This window comes from Chelonia mydas, chromosome 2 (genome assembly GCF_015237465.2).
Source record: "Chelonia mydas isolate rCheMyd1 chromosome 2, rCheMyd1.pri.v2, whole genome shotgun sequence".
Taxonomy (NCBI): domain Eukaryota; kingdom Metazoa; phylum Chordata; order Testudines; family Cheloniidae; genus Chelonia; species Chelonia mydas.
The window spans coordinates 142,914,781-142,936,421 of NC_057850.1; the positions used below are offsets into that span (position 1 = coordinate 142,914,781).

Genomic DNA, 21,641 nt, shown 5'->3' on the forward strand with positions numbered 1-21,641 from the left:
GGAAGAAAGCCTCGTCCACCTCATCCCCCTGGTCCGGTGGTCTATAGCAGTACATACCACGACATCACCCTCGTTGCTCACCCGTCTAAAACTTAATCCAGAGACTCTCAGGTATTTCTGCAGTTTCATACTTGAGCTCTGAGCAGTCATACGCTCCCTTACATACAGTGCAACTCCCCCACCTTTTCTGCTCTGCCTATCCTTACTGAACAGTTTATATCCATCCAGGACAGTACTCCAGTCATGTGAGTTATCGCACCAAGTCTCTGTTATTCCAATCACACCATAATTCCTTGACTGTGCCAGCACTTTCAGTTCTCCCTGTTTGCTTCCCAGGCATCTTGCATTTTTGTATAGGCACTTCAGATAACTCGCTGATCATCCCTCTTTCTCAGTATGAGGCAGGAGCCCTGCCCTCTCGTGTGCTCCTGCTTGTGCTTCCTCCCGGTATCCCACGTCCCCACTTACTTCAGGGCTTTGGTCTCCTTCCCCCAGTGAACCTAGTTTAAAGCCCTCCTCACTAGGTTAGCCAGCCTGCTTGCAAAGATGCTCTTTCCTCTCTTCGTTAGGTGGAGCCCGTCTCTGCCTAGCACTCCTTCTTGGAACACCGTCCCATGGTCAAAGAATCCAAAGCCTTCTCTCTGACACCACCTGCGTAGCCATTCATTGACTTCCACGATTCGACGGTCTCTACCCAGGCCTTTTCCTTCCACGGGGAGGATGGACGAGAAGACCACTTGCACCTCAAACGCCTTTATCCTTCTTCCCAGAGCCACATAGTCTGCAGTGATCCGCTCAAGTCTTGCTGACTTCAGATCTGCCACAATCTTCTGTTTGACTTTTGTTGCCAGTAATGGTATGATCTCAGTTTGAATTGTTTTTCAAAGGTAGTGGTATGTGTACATTTCTTGGGTGGCGACTCTTCTTAGATGCTCCTGGAGTACAGCGTCAAACTTAGCCATCAGCTCCACAATTTTAAAGACGTTTCCACTGTTTGGCACATACAGCTGATCTGAAGTGCCATGCAGTGCTAGGTTTTGGGCAGCAAGCACTCTCATAATGGCAATGAGCCTTTTCAGAATATTTTGCCAGTAAAGAGACTCTGATGCAATCTTCTCTTGATGCTCATCATCTATGGTGGCCTTTAACCTTAGTCTCATCTCAAGCTCTTTCCAGCTATGGAATGCTCTCTGGTGATTTGCTACCTTCTCATGGCATGCCAGATTTCTAGCCAGATTTTTCCAGTCCTTTGTTCCTGTAGAACCCAATGTGGCTGGAACATTAGACTGGAAGAGTTTGCAACAAAAACAGTATGCAGCATTCTGGGTTTTTGAGTACATAAACCATGGCCTCTCCACTTTGTCACCATTAGGGATTTCATGCCAGTAATGTGTTGGATGGAAACTTCTATTTTCATTGTCTTTGGGGAACATGAAGTTTTTCACTTGCTGTGGCCCATGCAGTACAAGGAAGTCCCTCAGGCTACTGCTCAAGTGGGTCCACAGTCCTGGATCATCTAGACTTAAGGAACTAAACTCAGCAGCAGCTGTTTCTTGTGCCTCCACCACATTCTTCTCTGATCTACACTTTTCTTCAGGAATGTGTATGGTTACATCCATTTGAGATGGAGATATGGATGGTGCAGTACCTGTACTCTGACTAACTGGATGATCAGGCATCTCCTCACCACTCACATAGTCACTGGGGCCGGAAGGCTCACCGTGAACATTTGTATCTCAGGAGAGCTCCTTCCTGCTTAGATAGAAAAGCTTCCTTTGCTTGCTTTCTTTTTCTGAATGCTGCCTCAGAGGGGCGTTTTCTTCTTGGCGGAAACTGCTGTTCTGTGCCAACTATAGTGGCTCTCAACACTCAGTTGAAGGGGACAAATAAGCAGGCTGGTAGCAGGGCCTGAGTGAGGGAAGATATCAGCTTCTTAAGGGCCTAACTGGCTCCTACTACTTCAGTTGACTGCCTGTTCTCCTCAAGTGAGTTCAGGGAAGCAGCAGGAAACAGGAAGCTCCCTGAGAGGCTGGTCTTAACCAGTCCAGGCTCCTGGGAATGATAGAGAGGTACATAAGAGGCTCCTCCTCCTCTCTCCCCCTTCAGCTCCTGCTGCTTTCTGTTATTCCCTCTAACCTTTTCTCCTGCCTGGCTGTTATGTCTCTTGTGCCCTCTTTCCTCCAGCACAGCACTCCACCCTCTCTGTGTATCTAGAGCAGAGAGAATACATATGCACCAGCAGCAGACACAATTTTCTACACTCTGGGTCCTAGAGGTGCCCCCACACAGTCTGGCACCTGAGGCAGCTGTCTCAGTTTGCCTCATGGTAAGGCCAACCCTGACTGCAGGATATCAACTAACATATGTTGAATCCTGGCATTTAAAGTGCCTCCCCTATTCTCTTTAAAAGACCTTGTAACACCTTCAAAACATCAGGCTGGGGACCCAATGAGGAGACAACTTGTTTGGGGAGGAAGATAATAGAGCCATCACCAGCTGGAACCCTATCTGTGGAGGAGCGTCTTCTCCCTGTTTATACTCTGGAAATAGGGAGGGCTGCAGTGGTAAAAGAGAAGGTGCAGCTAGGGTGGCTGTATCTGTGGATGGGATGCCCTGGGGACATAAAGGTTTGTCTGCACAGTTGCAAGCTTCTCAGGATGGCCCAGGAACACCAGTATGACCATATGTTGATCTGGTAAGTTCTACATAGCCATGGTGTCAGAAACCAGGAGGGCTGGGGTCAGTTTGAGTCCCAATGCCTGTCTCTGGAGCAGTTCCATGTCCTCCTGCAGGACACACACAACAGTGGAGTGGAGGCTGGAGGAGAGGTGGTGTGTTGCTGATCCATCTCCTCTGACTGTATAGAAGTGGATCCAGAGGTGGTGTGCAGACGTGGATAGTGCCATGGATACAATCCTGCTAATAGGAGCGAGGTGGAGACTCTGGCTCCTATAGAAGCTCTAGATCTCTCAGTGCCATGAACCCTGTCAGTGCTCGTTGCAGTTGTGAAGTGCCTGGACCACCTGCTGACAGAAACTGTCAGTCCAGAGAGTGCCAGTGTAAAAGTGATAGGTTGTGGTGCTCATGGTTTGCAGTGCTACCATTAAGTCCAAAGCAGTCAATGATGTAATTCAGGGGTGGACAAACTTTTTGGCCTGAGGGCCACATCGGGGTTCCAAAACTGTATGGAGGGCAGGTAGGGAAGGCTGTGCTTCCCCAAACAGCCTGGCCCCCGCCCCCTATCCACCCCCAATTCCTGCCCCCTGACTGTCCCCCTCAGAATCTCCAACCCATCCAACCCCCCCCCCATCCCCTGACCGCCCCCGCCCAGGACTCCCCCATCCCTAACCACCCACCGCTCCCTGACTTCCATGCCCCCTATCCACGCCCCTGCCCCCTGAGACTCTCACACCTATCCACTTGCCGCCCCAGGATCCCTACCTCTTATCCAACACCCACTGCCCCCACTCTCTGCCCCCTTACCATGCCGCTCAGAGCACCAGGACTGGCAGCCGCGCTGCCCGGCCGGAGCCAGCCACACCACCGCGCAGTCTCGAGGCACCGGGGCAGGCCGGCGGCTCTTGCAGATGCACTGCCCGGCAGGAGATCACAGCCCTGCCGCCCAGAGCACTGGTGGCACAGCAAGCTGAGGCCATGGGGGAGGGAGGACAGCAGGGGAGGGGCCGGGGGCTAGCCTCCCCAGCCAGGAGCTCAAGGGCCAGGCAGGACAGTCCCGCGCGCCAGATGTGGCCCGCAGTTTGCCCACCTCTGATATAATTGGTGCTAGATCTCTGACGGCTAGTCTCTGAGTCAGTGTCTTAAACTGAGTGACCTTCTTGGAAGCCTCATGGAGTTGAGAAGTCTTGATAGTTTGGTGCAGAGGAGGGGGATTCTTCTCAAGCAAACACTGGTGGGAGATCTGCTGTTGGAGATCCCTGACTCTGGGATTTATCAGAATGCTTCTTCTCTCCCATGGAATGCTCATGTGCATATGAAAGTGAACCAGTGTTTGTGCTCTTTGGTGCTGGATCTCACAGAGAGAGGTCTAGACAGCCTGATCCAAGGCGGGTCTCAGATTCATTCAGAAGATACCTGAAGTCTTGCCTCTCTGACCTCACATGTCCTTGAAATAAAAGATTTGCAAGTGGAACACTTCCTTGGGATGTATGACTCTCCAAGACAACACAGGCATTTCTAGTACTCCTCATTGATGGGCATGGTTCCTTCACATGAAGGGCAGTTCTTATAGCCATTGTAGGTTTTTTTGGGTCAACGGGCAGAGAATCATCTATGCTAATAAGAGGCTAACTAGGAACAACTAACAATTACATTCTGGATTGTGTGGGGCGGGGCGGGGTCTGTGTTACGGACTGCAAATGCTCTGTTTCATCAATGTCAGGAGGCGGCTGAGAGGAACTAATGGCACTTGACACACACTGCCCTTACACGACCTTGCTGGAGAACCAGAGAAGTTTCAGGGTGCAGGCATGCTGTACACATAATGCTGGCCAAAAGTCTCAAGTGCTTGCAGTGGATATCAGTGCATATCAAGTGCTTGCAGTGGATATCAGTGCATATCAGAAGTGGAATGTGCATATGGACAATCACTGGAAGGAGATGTAGGTTCTGATGCTTCCAAGGGATCTTACAGTAGGATGTCATTCAAAACAGACAGACTAGGTCTTCATAACTGATGACGGCCTAGGAATCATTTAGCATTTGCATAGAAACCAGTGTATTCTCTGTTCAAATTAATGACAACTTTGATTAGTTCAAAAAGAGTTGGCTAGCTTTAGTGTAAGAATTAAGAACAGCTAAACATTTTACATGCATATCTTAAATAAAGTTGAAGATGAGATATTCACATATTCAGACAAATTTATTTGCAATTCTATAATGACTTGGAACCCTGGTCTTCTGACTCCCAGTCCTCCTATTCAAAGAACAAGACCATGTTACCACTACAAAAACATATAATATGGCTTTGGTGAGAGATGGAATCACACTTCTAGGTAACAGAGGCGAATACGGTTTCACTGGGTTTCCTATTCTCTTTTCATTTCAGGGGAGGGAAAAGATGGAGTAGTCTGAATTGGAGACAAGTGTGGGTAACTGGAACTAGCAGGTCCAAAACTCCTGGCAGTATGGTAGGTAAAGGCAGCACTAAGGCTTTGGCACTTCAGATTTATGGACTGCCATAACAAAAAGGTCTGATGCATGAGCTACCAGCCCTGGGGAGGTAAACCATGGCAGACTTCATCTGTCCAGAGGATATGTTTCCCCAAAACAAAAAGACAACAAGTGGTGTGCATCAGACTGGAAAAATTCCTAGTCTTAGAGCATACCACTTAAATAATTTCTTCAGGTCTGCAGCAATAAAGTGCAGAAACATGCTGAAGCAACTTAAAATTCAAGATTTACCTCAAAATTATAGTGAACTCTCAAGACTACCTACACCAATGCTATTTTAAAACTGTATACCAAAAACACAGGTTTTTGTAGAACAAAGGGACCTGAAATTTTTTTTAATCACTGATAACCTTTAAATCAAGAAATACACTCTAGTTCAGCCACAAATTATTGGAATAGATGCAGGAACTACTGGGTGAACGTCTATGGTCTGCATTGCGCAAGAGGTCAGACTAGGCTGTTACGGTCCCTGCTAAACTAAAAAAATACACGAATTCCATGGACACTGAAAACAATAATTGTATTTGTTTCAGTCCGCTTTTGTAAGAAAGACTCAAGTTAATATTTGATCTAATTTTCCACACTATCTTTTTGCTGTCCAGAAGAAGACTGTAAGTGCTCCAACCAGCAGATTGCACCAAGTCCCACTACATATTTCATTAAATAACCAACATGTCAGCAATATTACAGGACCGTGTCTTACCTGGGTATCATATTCTTCAGTTCTCTTTTCAGATTCATTGTATGCACCAAACTGTATTAGATTTAATAGAGAGAAGTAACCATAATTGGTTTAGACAAATAAAACAGAAGGGGAAAAAATACAGTACTTTGTTAGTGAAAAAAAGTCAGTATTAGCAAAAAATTCAAAGGAAACATCAGTGATATTGGGTCTAATTGCAACCTAAAACAAGGAAGATGACAACTAGCAACAGGATTTTTTAAGTTGAAAAAAAAAAAAAAAAAGGTGCAATATAAAGCACTATCCCAAGGCAAGGAGTTTGCCCTGGAATTTCTTTGCTAAATACTACATGAACCATCACAAGACAACTCATTTTTCAATACCATTCTTGACAGAAGGTGGCTACAAAGGTTCAAGAGATCTGTTGAGCCCATGGGTATACTGCAGTTGGCTCAAGTTTCACTGATTAAAGCTCAGCTCGTAAAGATGAAAAACTTATTACTAACTTTCATTATACAATATAAAACTTAATGCAAATCTACAAACGCTTCAAAAGAGCACATAGCACTCAGCTACAACCCTCACTCTCTTCAACATGATGCAGACAGAAAATTGAGCCCTTCAGCCACTAACTGTACAACAACCTATACAGAAACTGATTAAATCAAAGAAAAACTACATTTAAAGACCTAAATAATAAGTAATTGTACAAAAGTAATTATTTCATATTCAGGAGGTTTGGCATAAAGGTCCTTAAAGCAGCATCCCACTCTGGTCTTATTTTAATGCCCAATAATTATTTGGGACAAAAGAATTATCAATTACAAGTTAAACATCTCTACTCCCACCTACCTTCAGTTAATGGAGATCCATGAATAATGTCCCCGAGAAATGCAAAGGAAGCCCAGACCAGAGTTAATATTCCTTATATTGTTAATGTAGAACATTAGCAAGAAAAAAAGGTTTGATAAAACACACTTTTCAAATCTTTATACTTCATAAAGAAAGAAGAGCAAGACCACATTGTAAAACATTCTCTGCTGGTCAAATTCAACACAACCAACATTGTTTGTGAAACCAAAATGTTCTTTTTTTTCTCCAGCCAATGGCATTATCTAGCAGGACATACCCACTGCTAGCTCCATAGCGAGAAAGACTGGCTTGCTAAGTGAAAGAACTGTGAAAAACTTGGGTTTTTAAAATACAATCCCACATCTGGTGAGTTTTCCAGGTTTCTTCCTTTCCCCGCATCCTTTTATTGATTTTGTCATCCTCAAATATTTATGTTAATAGAACATTTGAAAGTTTTTGGATACTAAAAATATCAGTCTCATTTTAATCTGTGAATGAAAACTAACTATTCTAAACATTTAAGTGATGAGGCAAAATGGTTACTTACCCTGTACAGTAGATGATGTTCTTTGAGATGTGGGTGCAGATGTGCATTTCACTCAGGTGTGCATGAACCCAATGCAACACAGCCAGAGAAATTCACTTAGCATTAGCTGTTGGGGCAGCTCTTGCTTCCTCTGGCCCTTATTTCCCCTCCTATGGCTATTAAGGGCAGCGCTGTCCCAACTGCCTCAGTTCTTTCACACAAGAATCTAAGACTGGAAACTCCAATGCAGAGGGAACAGAAAGTGGGGTGTGGAATATACTTCTGCACCCACATCTCGAAGCACAGTTACAGTGCAGGTAAATAACCTTTTTTCTTCTTCGAGTGGTTCCAAATGTTCCCTACAAATGGCTCACAAGCAGTAACCAATGGAGGTGGGACTCGGAGTCTACTTAAATAATGACTGAAGAACTTCCTGGACAAAGTTTCCATCTGATCTAGATGTTGTAATAGCGTAATGCTTCCGAAAAGCACGTATGGAAGACCAAGCAGCATCCCTAGAAACGTGCAATATAGAAACATCACTGAGAAACATGACAAAAGCCGTGTGAACCCTCACAGAATAAGCCACCAGTCTCTGTAGAGGTGTGGTCTGTGCTACCCCATATGATGTAGTAACGCAGAAGTAATCCACCTGGAAATTGTCTGTGTGGAAACATCCTGACCCTTCATCCGATCTGCGTAAGATAAAAAAAGTCAAAGCGATCCATGCCATATTTGATCATGGTGTTGTGTCAGCAGATCAGGAACGAGGGGAAGAAATCTGTGAGGTTGAACAGACAGACTGTGAAGGTCCGAAAAGCAACACTATTTTGGCCATGGTACAATGAGTATCAAGTTAGTACAGTGGTTCCCGAACGGGGGTTCGCAGAATGTTACAGGTGGGTTGCCAGAAAAATTTCACTAATGGCGGCCAGAGGACGCTGGGCATTGGAGGTAGCAGGTGGGATCCAGTTGCAGGGCAGACAGCCTGAGCCCCAGGAAGAGCAGGGCCCAGCAGTTGGGGATGGCAGCCCGAGCCCTGCCCCCGTCAGCGGGGGAGCTGGCAGCTCAAACCCCAGCGCTCCGCGCAGGGCTGACAACCTAAGCCCCAGGAAGAGCGGGGCCAGGCAGCTGGGGCTGGCAGCTTGAGCCCTGCCCTCATCAGCGGGGGAGCCGGCAGCCTGAACCCCAGCACTCTGCACGGGGCTAGCAGCCCGAGTCCCAGGAAGAGCAGGGCCAGCCAGTTGGGGACGGCAGCCCGAGACCCAGTGGTCAGCGGGACCTGCAGCCCGAGCTCAGTGGAGCTCAGTTGACCAAGGTGGTCAACGGGGTCCAGCAGCAGGAGCCCCACGGAGTGCGGAGCTGGCAGCCCAGACCCCAGCGCGGGGCCAGTAGCCTGAGCCCTGTGGTGGGCAGGGTGGCAGCTGAGACCCCAGCTGCGTAGGTGGCAGCTCGGACCCCTGTCCTTGTCAGAAAGGGGAAGTTGGCATCAAGGGCAGAGTGAGCAGGGGCTGCGCTGTATGTGGGGGTGATCCAAGCTACTTTGTCCCTCACAGGGCACCCTCGTAGGGACAGGCCCCATGGCAGAAGAAAAGCTGTTTGAGCCAAACCAGCCGGAAGCACGTTGTAGCCAGTGTAGCAGTGTTAAGGTGCCTCAGTAATTGTCATTCTCTCTCGAGTGCTGTTTTGCTTCAGTGAGACTTGAGTGAATCTCATTCTCTAGTTTGTTGGTTGTTAGCAGTTTCTCTGTGTTATTTTTATTAGAACTTTTCTACACAAGTTCAATGGATAAGTGGCTGAAAAAGGAACGTGTTAAGACGCAAGAATCAGCTAGCGTTTCCTCAAGTCCACACTGTGGAAAATCTAAGTCTACTGATCATGATGGTCCTGGAAAGTCACTTACAAAGAAAAGAAAATATGATGATTATATAAAATATGGCTTTACATGCATTGGTGATCAAGAACGTTGGTTTTCACTGTGTGTGATTTGTGGTGATGTTCTAGCAAACAGCAGCCTCAAACCTTCTCTACTTTGGTGCCATTTAGAAACTAGGCATCCTGCACAACTTGACAAGCCTGTTGATTTTTTTCAAGCGAAAATTAGCTGAGAGGGTGACATGACCAGTTTTATATCCAAAGCAAGTACTGACAATGAAAATGCACTTGAAGCGTCATACTGCATGAGCTACCGAGTAGCAAAAGCATCAGAAGTCCATACCATAGCAGAGAGCTTGATTGGTCCATGTATAAAAAACGTAGTTCATTGCATGCTCTGAGACAAGGCTACAAAAAGTATTGACATGGTACCTTTGTCCAATAATATGTTGTCACTAAGAATTAACATGTCAAACAACGTAGAGACCACAATTGTACATAGAGTGAAAAATAGTCCATATTATGCTATACAGTTGGAGCAGTCAATTGATGTAGCTAATCTAGCTATTTTGCTACTGTTTGTAGGTTATGTGAATGAACGTATGCTTGAAGAAGACGACTTCTTGTTTTGCCGACCACTGGAAGAACGTACAACTGGAGAAGATATCTTCAATCTGACTACTGCATATTTTCAAGAAAAGGAAACAGATTGGTCTCAGTGCTTAGATATTTGCACTCATGGGGCAGCAGCAATGACGGGGAAGTATACTGGATTTGTAGCTTGAACAAAAAAGGTTGCATCAAAAGTCTCTTGGACTCATTGCAGCATCCATAGACAAGCCCTCACAACAAAATGCATGCCTGAGGGACTGAAGGAAGTGCTGGACAGTGCAGTGAAAATGGTGAATTTCAAAAAATCATGGCGAACAAATTCCAGAATATTTCATGTACTTTGTGAAGAAATGGGTAGTATATACCATTGTCTGTTGACCCATACTGAAGTTAGATGGCTCTCACAGGGCAAAATCCTTGTGCGCTTGTTTGAGCTTAGAACGGAAATCCTAGTTTTTTTCAACAGCCACCCTTTCCACCTTGCCAGCTGTATGGAAAATAATGTCTGGCTCCAGAGCCTAGCTTATTTAGCACATATTTTGTCAAGAATTAATGACCTAAATTTATCTCTTCAAGGCCTCAATATAACAATTTTCAATGTCCAAGAGCAAGCTGAATCCATGATAAAGAAGTTGCAGTCTGGGAAAGTTGTTTGGAAAACAATCAAACTGAGTGTTTCAATAATCTTCATGACTTCCTGGCAGAACAAACTTCAGTTGGATCAGTGCACTGAAACCAATATAATTGCACACCTAAAAGGACTTTGCACAACTTTCAGGGAATATTTTCCAGCTATGTCAGGCGATAATGAAAGGATTCACAACCCTTTTGATGATACCACTTTCTCAACACAGATATTGAACACTGAGGAAAGAGAAATTGACTGAGATCTCCTGTGATTACGAACTGAAAAGGAGTTTCAGAAATCTGTCACTGATCAACTTTTGGCTGAGTTTAAGAAACGAGTACCCCCTTCTGGCAGAAAAAGCTGCTACAGTCTTGTTACCATTTTCAACAACATACTGTGACAGGGTCGGGCCACATGGCTACAGGAGAATGATAGAAGGCAGATATATTAGCCCCAGGTTGAGTAGGTCCCTTTTTCTTGGGTAAGATAACAGGGAAGGTTCCAGAACAATCAGGAACTTTCTGGAAATAATTAAGACAGGCTGATTAAAACACCTGCAGCCAATCAAGAAGCTGCTAGAATCAATTAAGGCAGGCTAATCAGGGCACCTGGGTTTAAAAAGGAGCTCACTTCAGTCTGTGGCGAGCGTGTGAGGAGCTGGGAGCAAGTGGCACTAGGCGCTGAGAGTGAGAAGGTGTACTGTTGAAGGACTGAAGAGTACAAGCATTATCTGTTTGGAAGGAAGGTCCTCTGGTGAGGATAAAGAAGGTGTTGGAAGGAGGCCATGGGGAAGTAGCCCAGGGAGTTGTAGCTGTCACACAGCTGTTCCAGGAGGCACTCTAGATAGCTGCATTCCACAGGGCCCTGGGCTGGAACCCGGAGTAGAGGGCGGGCCCAAGTTCCCCCCAAACCTCCCAACTCCTGGTCAGACACAGGAGGAGTTGACCTGGACTGTGGGTTCATGAAAACGGCCAAACTGAGGGCTGCTGTGAATCTCCGAGGCGAGCAAATCCGCCAATAAGCGCAAGACCCACCAAGGTAGAGAAGGAACTTTGTCACAATACTTATGCGAGAAAGCATTTTCCTCATATGCACATCTGAAAACCAAATACAGAAACAGACGATGCCGAACCAGACCTGAGACTTCATCTTTCTCCAGTGGTTCCGGACTTCCAAGAGCTATGCATAGCAAAGCAAGCTCATCCATCACACTGAGGAAATTTAAACTTAAATCCCTGGAAATATTCATTTTTAGGAGGCGGTTCACGAGATTTCACAATTACACAATTACTAAAGGGGTTCGCGGCTGCCAAAGTTTGGGAACCACTGAGTTAGTATGATCCAATTTCAGTCTGAGAATCACCTGAGGGATATCGGGGGGGAAGGCATACACAAGGACTGATCCCCAATTCAAATGGAAAGCATCAGTTAATAAGCCTTAGACGGAGACCCGCTTGAGAGCAAAATAGACTGCATTTCTTGTTGTCTTTCACTGAAAGTAAGTCCACTGTCAGAATGCCTCAGTCCTTGCAAATGGACCTCAGCACATCGCTCTTCAGAAATCGCTCATGATTCTGAGAGAAGTTCCTGCTGAGGTGACTGGCCAAGTGATTCTGAGCACCTGGGCAAGTAAGCAGTTGTGTAAATGAGGTTTTCCATGATGCACAATTGCCAAACCTTTATTGCTTGCAGACAAAGCTAGGGAGCAGGCTCCTCCTGGCTTGTTCACATAACACATTGAGGCTGCATTGTCAGTAGGGCTCTGCTCTTCTGCTTATGACAACAGTCCTTACTCTCATGGTAGAAGCCCAATGAAGGGTCCCTGACTTTACTGTTTCCCGCTTCTGTATCAGATCTTATGCTAGAAGGTGCACTCTTCTAGAACTCTGGCAGATGTACGGGGGCAGGGTCCAACTGGGGCCTCATTGCTTTCTTCCTGAGTTGCTTCTTAAGCCAGAGTTCTTGTGCCTGCAGGGTCCAGGTGGGACTTGGATCACCCCAACTGACAGATACTGCACCTAGTGGAAGTATCACTGACTGAGAAGGATCAGGGACAGGAGACAATTTTTGAAATCTGGTATCCTAGGCATAAGCTAAATTCTATACTGGGGAAGCTAAATGGTTCACTGAGGCAGGGATTATACCTGTTACTAAGTATACTTTAAAATTTCTAACACTAAGTACACTACAGTAAAAATAACTATAAAACTGAAATATTTACAGATTTGAAGACAAAGACGACATAAAGAAGGGCTCCAGATACTGGAAATTACAAACTAGGCCATGCAGTGGTAAAAAGGAACTGGATAGGCAGTTAGTCCATACCACCCCATCTACCCATGGTGTGTGAGGAGACCAAGGGTGCAGACATAGACCAATTGACATTGCTTGCAAGAATTCTCTGGTCTCAGGCACATGAAGTGCATGCATACCCCATAGTGTAACACACAGGGACTGGCACTTGAAGAACTCTGTTTTGCAGAAGATGTCTTAACCGTCTCAATTCAGTAGCAAATAACATTTCTATCCTCCAGCAGTAATAATGGAAGACTGATTTGTGGTTTTCTGTAGCTACTTCTGCAACTTTTTAATTGAATCATATTATACAAATGGATGAACACAGCAGCATTTGTATACTTCTATACATTTTACATACATCTATACATCTTCATATTTTGTTGATCTGAATTTTATTTTAAAGTAAGCTGTTCACTAACCTCTGAAGGAGCTGAGAGCTCAATAGCTCTAGTCATTATGAAAGAGCAAAGGTACCTACCTGGATTGTTGGCCTCATGCTTCTCCATTTAACTGTCATTTTCAGCGCTTTCTTCACTTTCCAGAGCTGTGGTTTAAGTTACAAAAATACAATGCTTATAGATCAAGAACAACTTATTAATCACAACTAAGGATATCAAAATCTAGTTCTTAGACTTGAAAAAGAGGTTACCTACCTCCTGGAGGTTCTTTGAGATGTGTGGTCCCAATCTGTACTCCACTGTGGGTGTGCATGCGCGCCATTTGTCAGAAGATTTCTGCATCAGTATTCATCGACCCACACGTATGTAGCCACGTGGTCCAGGTGAGGTTACATGAGGCTGTGTGGGGTGACACCCTCTCAGTCACCCTCTTACTGCTGAGCAGTGCGGCACGCAGCAGATGGGATGGAGGGCAGGTATTGGAATACAAATAGGGACAGCACATCTTGAATAACCTTCAGTTACAGATAAGTAACAGCCTCTTCTTCTTCAAGTGATGGTCCCTATATGTATTCCAAATGTGGGTGAGTATCAAGCAGTGATAAGCGCAGAGGCGTGTGCGAGGATGCAAGAGGCATTGCAGTCTGGAGGACAACATGGCCCACAGCTGCGTCTGCCGCCCTCTGGCTGATTGCGTAATGGGTAGTGAAGGTATGCACAGAATGCCACATTGCCACTCAGCAGATGTCATGCCAGGAGACATCTGCCAGGAAGACAGATGTTGCCACTTGTGCCCATGTTGAGTGCACTGTAACTGTGCTGGGCTGCATATACCATACGTGGATGCATGCAGGGACCCACTTGAGATGCGTTGGGAGGGCAGGACTTGGCCCATGGATCTGTCTACAGAGATGTGGGGAGGCATGAATGGTAGGGGTTCTGTCAAGATATAACGCCAGCACATGGTAGACATCTAAGAAATGCAGGGTCCTGTCTGCAGGAGTGGCGTGTGGCTTAGGACAGAAGACCGGAAGGTGAATCAACAGGTTGAGGTGAAACTCCAAGACCACCTTCAGGAGGAATCTGGGGTGGAGGCGCAAGGAAACCTTGTCTTTATGGAAAACTGTATTGGGGGTTGGGGGGAGGAGATTGCCCATCATGGCCACCAGTTTGTTGTCCTGCCGAGCAGAAGTGATAGCCACGAGGAAGATGACTTCCATGGAGAGGTGGAAGAGGGAGGATGTGGCCAGAGGCTTGAACGGGGTCTGGTGAGGGTGGAGAGGACAAGACTGAGGTCGCGGGGGGGGGGGGGTGGGAGGGGGCTTGCGCACTGGCAGGAAGCTGTTAAGCAGAAGAAGCGGGTGGTGGTGGAGTGTGTAAAGACCAAGTGGCCATCCACAGGGGTGAGGAAGGCTCAATGCTGTCAGGTGCACCCGGACAGAGTTAAAGTTAACGATTGAGGTCTTAAGTTCTAGGAGGTATTCCAGGATGCTACAGATGGAGATGATGGCCTCGAGGGGGAAGTGGTGGTGCGGAGCCCAGGAGGTGAAACATTTCCATTTTGCGATATAGCAAATTCTTGTGGGGGTCTGCCTACTGCGTGTAAAGATGTGCTGCACCAGCGGCAAACAAGCATTGTCTACACAGGAGCCCAAACCAAAAACCAGGCCATGAGGCAAAGGGAGCCAGGACTGGGATGGCAGAATCTGACTTGGTCCTGAGTGAGGTGGTCTGGGATTGTGTGGCGATGGAGAGGGGGGCAGGCACAGAGCCTGAGGAGGTCCACAAACAAAAACTGGCAAGACTAGAAGGGGATTATCAGTATGACTGTGGCCTGGTCCTGGTAGATCTTGCAGAGGATCTGGGGAAGGAGAGGAACAGGGGAAAGGTGTAACGAGGTTCTCCCTGCCAGGGCACAAGAGCATCACCTTGAGAGTCGAGCCCCTGGGCTCCCTGGGAGCAGTAAAGAGGGAACTTGTGATTGTCTCGTGTAGTGAAAAGGTCCCAGTGAGAGGTGCCTCAGGTATGGCAGATGGAACGGAGAGTGGGGTTGTGGAGCGCCCACTCATGATTGAGGTACCAGGTCCTGCTGAGCCCATCGGCCAGGGAGTTTTGTGCCCCCAGGAGGTGCGCCATGGGGAGGATAATATGGTGGCGGAGACACTGGTTCCAGAGGTGGATGGACTCCGAGCAGAACGACAGGACTTGGTGCCCATCTGTTGATGTAGGTGACCGCTGTCGTGTTGTCGGAGAGGAGCTGAACATAACGGTGACGGATGAGTGGCAGGAATGCATGGCAGGCCAAGTGCACCGCCCTCAGCTCCAGGACGTTTATGAGCATGCGGGCCTTGGACTGTGTCCGAACCCCCTGGGTGATGCGCTGGTGCAGATGAATGCCCCAACCAGAGAGGGAGGCGCCTGTCGTCAGAATGGCAGTCGGAACAGGGGGTGGAGAAGGGGATGCCAATAAGCACATCGGAAGGGTCAGTCCACTAGGTGAGGGAGGCCAGAACCAACTGTAGGACGATCATTGTGTATTGGGGTGATCCCACTGGGGTCTGAAGAACAACAGGAGCCACAGCTGTAGACAGCGCCTGTGCAAGTGGGAATGCAGTGTCACATAGGTGCAGGCCGCCATGTGCCTGAAAAGGCAGAGCCAACAACCTACTGTGGTGCATGGGTTGCGGTGTAAGTCTGCTATGACAGTGGTGACAAAAGAATGTGCCACTATGGAATCCTGATGCGTCGTGATGAAATTGATAGTCTGTCTCGGGATAAGCACCAACTTCTGGTTGATACAGACACCAAGAGTGGTAAGGAGAGAGCTGAGAGCGTGAACTGCGGACATAATCATGGCATGAAAGGGTGTGACCAGGAGCCAGTCATGCAGGTAAGGATACATGGAGTACACCAGACGTCTCATCGGGGCTGCCACGACCACAAATACCTTTGTGAAAACCTGTGGGGCCATCATGATGCCAAAGAGGAGAACTTGGAACAGGTAATGGTGGTAGCCTATGTGAAAGCGGAGAAATTTGTGATGTACTGAACAGATGTCCATGTGAAAGTATGCGCCCTTCATGTCGAGAGCTGTAAACCACGCTCCCTGGGCAAGGAAGGGGATAATCACTGTGAGTGTCACCATCTTGAACTTGGTCCTCCTGATGAAGGTGTTGAGAAGGTGGAAATTGAGTATGGGGCAGAGCTTGCCATCCTTCTTAGGGATGAGCAAGTATGGAGGAGTAGAATCCCCAGCTGATGAAGGGGATGGGCACCGGTTCTATGGTGCCTCTCGCAAGGAGGGTGTCTGCCTTGTGCTGTAGGAGGTTGCGATGGGAGAGACCCCCAGCAGGCATTCGGGGAGGTCCCTGATGCGGTGGAAAAAAGAGAGAAATTCTAGAGTAACTGTGCTGGACAATCGCTAGTACCCAACGATCTGTAACGCTCCTACCCCAGTTGTGGGTAACTAGGGCAAGACGGACCCCAAAGAAGACAAGGGGAGTCGGGCATGGTGATGGGGGGAGGGTTTGCAGCTCTCAACTTGTGCATCAAAACTGGACCTTGGGTTGGTGTCTGGGCAGGATGGAAGAGGTCACCAAGGAGAGAACCGAGGTCGCTGGTACCACTGACACTTCCTCGGGGGTTCCTGATTTCGAAGATAGGAGGACTGATAAGTCACATATGAACTGGGGCAGAAGGATTGGCGCTGCTGTTTATGACGGGGTGCCGGGGTATACATACCGAGGGACTGAAGTGTTACCCTCGAGTCCTTCAGAGAGTGAAGGGACTAGTCTGTCTTTGCCGAGAACAGCTCGTCCTCATTGAAGGGGAGGTCCTGGATGGTGTTCTGGACCTCTCAGGGGAAAAAGGAGGACTGCAGCCACGAGTCTTGACATAATGACCCCAGTTGCGAGAGAGCGAGAGTACGTACCTGCAGCATCCATGGCCACTTCAAGGCTCAACTTAGCTGTTGGCAGCCTTCTTCCAGAAGGGCATGGAAGTGTTGTTGCTTGTCCTGTGGCAGGTCGTCCAGGAACGCTGCAAGCTTGGCATAATTGTGGAAATCATACTTCGCCAGCAGAGCCTGGTAGTTGGCAATACAAAATTGCAATGCTGCCAAGTAGACCCTCCTGCCCCAAAGGTCCAGGCACTTGCCCACCCGCTCTGGAGTGTGGATTTCTGGGTGTGCTGGCAGACGCATTCTGTCACCGCATGCACCACAATAGAATTGGGAGCTGGGTGGGAAAATAGGAAATCTGCCCAGGACAAAGTACCAGTGTACTGTCCATTTCAGTGTGGGGGCACAGGAAGCCGGCGTGTGCCAGACCGCTCTCACAGGTTGCACGATAACATTGTGAACAGGCAGTGCAACCCGAATGGCCCTCGTCGTTGCAGGATGTCCACCAATTGATGGTGCTGATCCTGCAACCTCCTCCAGGGGTACATCCAGGTCCACAGCTTCTGTTTGTCAGGAGGCAAGAGCATGAGTGGTATAAGCCTTTGGGAGTGGTGGAGCAGTCATTACTGGTGGGCCGGAATGCATAGGCTTAAAGCACCCCTCCTGGAGCTGTAGCAGTGCCTCTGCTGGAGCGGGAGGTTCCTGTGCAGTGAGCAGCGGAGAATGAGGGTAGGGCAGTTAGAGATGTGCTGACTGGAGAAGGGGCTCACATTGTCCCAAGGTCTGGGAAATGTCCCTGTGAGAAGCCAAAGAGCGAGGTGGTGTGTGCAGCAGTGAACAGATTGATGGATGCTGAGATGCACAGGGGACAGGTGGTGCGCACCCTAGGGACAGTTCCAGTCAGGTAGCTGCTATGGCAGGTGGTGGGGCCATCAGGTCCTCCTTTCTTCACCTTACCCTCAGAAAAAGGAAGCTTAGCTCAACCGACCTGGGGCAGTTTAGGGAGGGAGCGCTGTGCTTGGAGCCAGCTTGCAAAGGGGACCTGCTCCGATGCCCATGCAAGTGCTTCTGGCTCTCAAGCTTGGGCTTATCCTAGACCGCTGGCACTGCCGGACCTGGGGCATGGGACGTGCTAGGAGGAGCACTCACCACCAGTGAAGGGCGCTGCACCGATGGTTCCGCCACTCTGGGGTTGGACGGAGCAGGCAGCTGGAACGCATCCTCCATAAAAAAATTTGTGGAGGCAAAGTTGGCAAGCTTTAGGAGTCTGCAGATGGAAGGAGAGACAGATCACACAGCAAGATGAGTCTCCCCAAGACAGCAGAGACAGCATTGGTGCTCGTCGCTCACTGAGAATGAGAGAGGGCATGATGCATAGTTTTTGAACCCTGGAACATGGGGCATAGTCCCTGGGGAAGGAAACAGAAATCTGACTACACTACACTCAGAACTATGCACAGAGAACTAAAGAGAAAAACAAAAGAAGACTAGCTACAAATGAAAGAAAGGGCTTTGTTACTCAAAACTACAATCGCAGAGGAAGAGGGATTCTGACTTCAACCATCCGATGGTACGAGGGAACTGAGAGGGCGTCACTCCGCACAGCCTCATATAACTTTGCCTGACTGTGGCTACGGACATTGCTCATGCAGGTGAATGGACACTGCTACAGAAATTTTCTGGCTCGACACATAGCATGCATGCACACCCACGTTTGGAATACATATAGTTTGGCGTGGCCAAACTTACTGACCATCTGAGACGCATAAGACAATCTTCATAAGTTCGAGAGTCAGGGTGCATCTGCTAGGGCTTGGGCCTTCAGCCTCACATGAGGTGCCTGCCGGGACTCAGATCTTCAGCCCCACGGTAGGCACCTGCCAGGTCTCGGGCCTTCAGCCCTGCTCCTGCTGAAGCTCCGGCAGGTGCACTCTGCAGGCCTGAAGCCCTGAGCCCAGGTAGGCATGCCCCGCAGGGCTGAAGCCCCTGGGACGGCCCTCCCCACTGGGCAGAAAGTCCGGAGGTGACACGTGGCAGGGGCACATCGGGTGGCCCCCGCCCAGATTTTTCCCAGGGTTTGTTGGCCCTGCTCAGTCACATGGTGCCACCAGGCCCCCTCCCTGCATGGCAGTTGCTGGAGCCGGCAAGCTTGGAGCTGCGGCCGTGGGGAGAGACAATGACAAAGAGCAAGGAGCTGCAAGGAGAGCTACTCCTTTTGCTGCTGCTTCTCCCCACAGAGCTAAAGCAGCAGCCCCTCCCTGAAGCTCCCAGGTCTTTGTTGTTGCCTCTCCATAAGGAGCTACCACCTGGGAGTTCAAGGGAGAGGCCGCTGAGGGTAAGGGGGGGTGGGGTGTGCCTGGAGGGGCATGATTCAAGCTGTTGGGGGAGCAAACCTGTAAATTGTGCCCCCCACTCTCAGCAGGCACCAGTCATTTCTGGCAGAAGCCCCTAGCCCCACCACAGGCTGGTAGGTGGAAAAGCCACACACTCTTCCCTCCCCCACAGGCTGGTAGGTGGAGAATGTGAGCTACTTTAACTGTGAAAGAGCCACAGTTTGGCCACCCTTGACATATAGAGAGCATCACCTGAAGAACAGTATCTTACTCCTTCAGTAGTCCCACTAAAGTCAATGAATTAACTGAATTCATTGGATCAATGAATAAAGGTTAATAAAGGTATCAGCATTTAACTGAAACGTACAAATAAACCCCCTGGCACTCATCGCCTGTTTACTATAGCTTTCAAGGTAATAAAAACCTCAGCTAAGGATTTTAAATAAGTATTGTGAAAGCCGTTCCTTAATTTGGATTGCATGGTACAACAGACTTAAAAACGGGTCATAAATTATGGTGTTTATAAGTAGTGCCCTAACATTATGAAACTTCATACAGTCTAACTTTTTATGCCTTCTGAATTTTCTTTGTAGTTTTTGTTTAGTTTTTCTTCATACATTTTTAAACAGGAAGCCTGAAAGTCAGTTCTAGCAGTCCTACTTTTCATACTGACCAATTTCTTAACATTGAATAGTTACACAAATATTAGTAGAAAATTGGTCCTGAGACATAACTAGAGCTAGCCAAGACGCAGTTTCTATCCTGTGAACATATTTGAGTTTTTACAGTTTTGTTTGTTCTGAATAGGGTAAAAAGTCAAACTCTAAATTTTTGCTGGACTGAAATTTTGAAATATAGTCCCTGGAATTCCTGGCTCCCTGTATGGCAGACTCTCTTGGACTTCATCTCTGTTTGCCAGCCAGGCAGGCTGGCACACCCACCGTATACAGTGTGCCTTGTTTGTTGAATGTTTTAACAAAATCAACACAGACAGAAAGCTGTTCAGTCAGAAAATTTTGACTAGCTCTAGTGAGAGCAAATGACAGTCAGGACCCAATGATAAATTTCTTAAAGGACCCATTTTTAAACTAATTACTAGGTTTACTTTAACATTCTCAGAAAGTTAGTTCAGAATTCCAAGAGTACTTGTGGTAATTTTGGAAAACACAGACACATCCATATAATGAAGTTAAACCTTTAACAATTAAACAGATGAACTGTGAGCTCCTCCCTAGTTAATGTTTGTTAGAATCCTAACCTGTGTGTGTGTTTTTTGCAACCTTAAGGGACTCCAAATCAAAAGTCACATTTGAAATCTTGTACTTCTAATTAGAAATAATACTCCAAGATTACAGGAACTGCAAAATTGGTAAAAAAAAATTTTTCCACTTTGTTTACTTTGTGTATTTTACAGCACTTTTTATATGTACAGTTTTACTGTTTACCCTCTATGATTAGAGTTCCTTGAAGAGAACAAGTTAAACAGAAGTTATTCAGGATAAGTTATTTAACGTGTATTCTATCTAAACTGGAATTGTTCTAAATTAGTTCACTTAAATTTAAGCTGACAGCGACTATTTTTACATATAGATAGATACACACACGTACATACACACAGTGCGCACATGTGCATGTGTGTATATCTCTATATGTAAAAATATATCATGGGAGACTTTAACTTTCCAGATATAGACTGGAGGACGAGTGCTAGTAATAATAATAGGGCTCAGATTTTCCTAGATGTGATAGCTGATGGATTCCTTCATCAAGTAGTTGCTGAACTCACTAGAGGGGATGCCATTTTAGATTTGGTTTTGGTGAGTAGTGAGGACCTCATAGAAGAAATGGTTGTAGGGGATAATCTTGGCTCAAGTGATCATGAGCTAATTCAGTTCAAACTGAACGGAAGGATTAACAAAAATAAATCTGCAGCTAGGGTTTTTGATTTCAAAAGGGCTGACTTTCAAAAATTAAGGAAATTAGTTAGGGAAGTGGATTGGACTGAAGAATTTATGGATCTAAAGGTAGAGGAGGCCTGGGATTATTTTAAATCAAAGCTGCAGAAGCTATCAGAAACCTGCATCCCAAGAAAGGGGAAAAAATTCATAGACAGGAGTTGTAGACCAAGCTGGATGAGCAAGCATCTCAGAGAAGTGATTAAGAAAAAGCAGAAAGCATACAGAGAGTGGAAGATGGGAGGGATCAGCAAGGAAAGCTACCTTATTGATGTCAGAACATATAGGGATAAAGTGAGACAGGCTAAAAGTCAAGTAGAGTTGGACCTTGCAAAGTGAATTAAAACCAATAGTAAAAGGTTCTATAGCCATATAAATAAGAAGAAAACAAAGA

General features: G+C 47.1%; 1 protein-coding gene across 4 annotated transcripts in view; it reads right to left on the bottom strand.

Annotated features, from left to right (window-relative positions):
- CLPTM1L (CLPTM1 like) overlaps nt 1–21,641 on the bottom strand; it is a 108,546-nt gene that overhangs the window by 23,499 nt on the left and 63,406 nt on the right. For 2 of the 4 annotated variants that reach the window (XR_005224467.2, XM_037893381.2), the window contains exons 10-11: nt 13,142–13,207; nt 5,894–5,944 (exon numbers count right to left, since the gene is read on the bottom strand). Coding sequence is in view for 3 of the 4 variants with exons in the window: in XM_037893381.2 (XP_037749309.1) it covers nt 5,894–5,944; nt 13,142–13,207 (117 nt within the window). In the remaining variant the exon portion in view is untranslated. The remainder of the gene's footprint in view (nt 1–5,893; nt 5,945–13,141; nt 13,208–21,641) is intronic. The other 2 variants (XM_037893383.2, XM_037893382.2) reach the window with 2 other exon arrangements.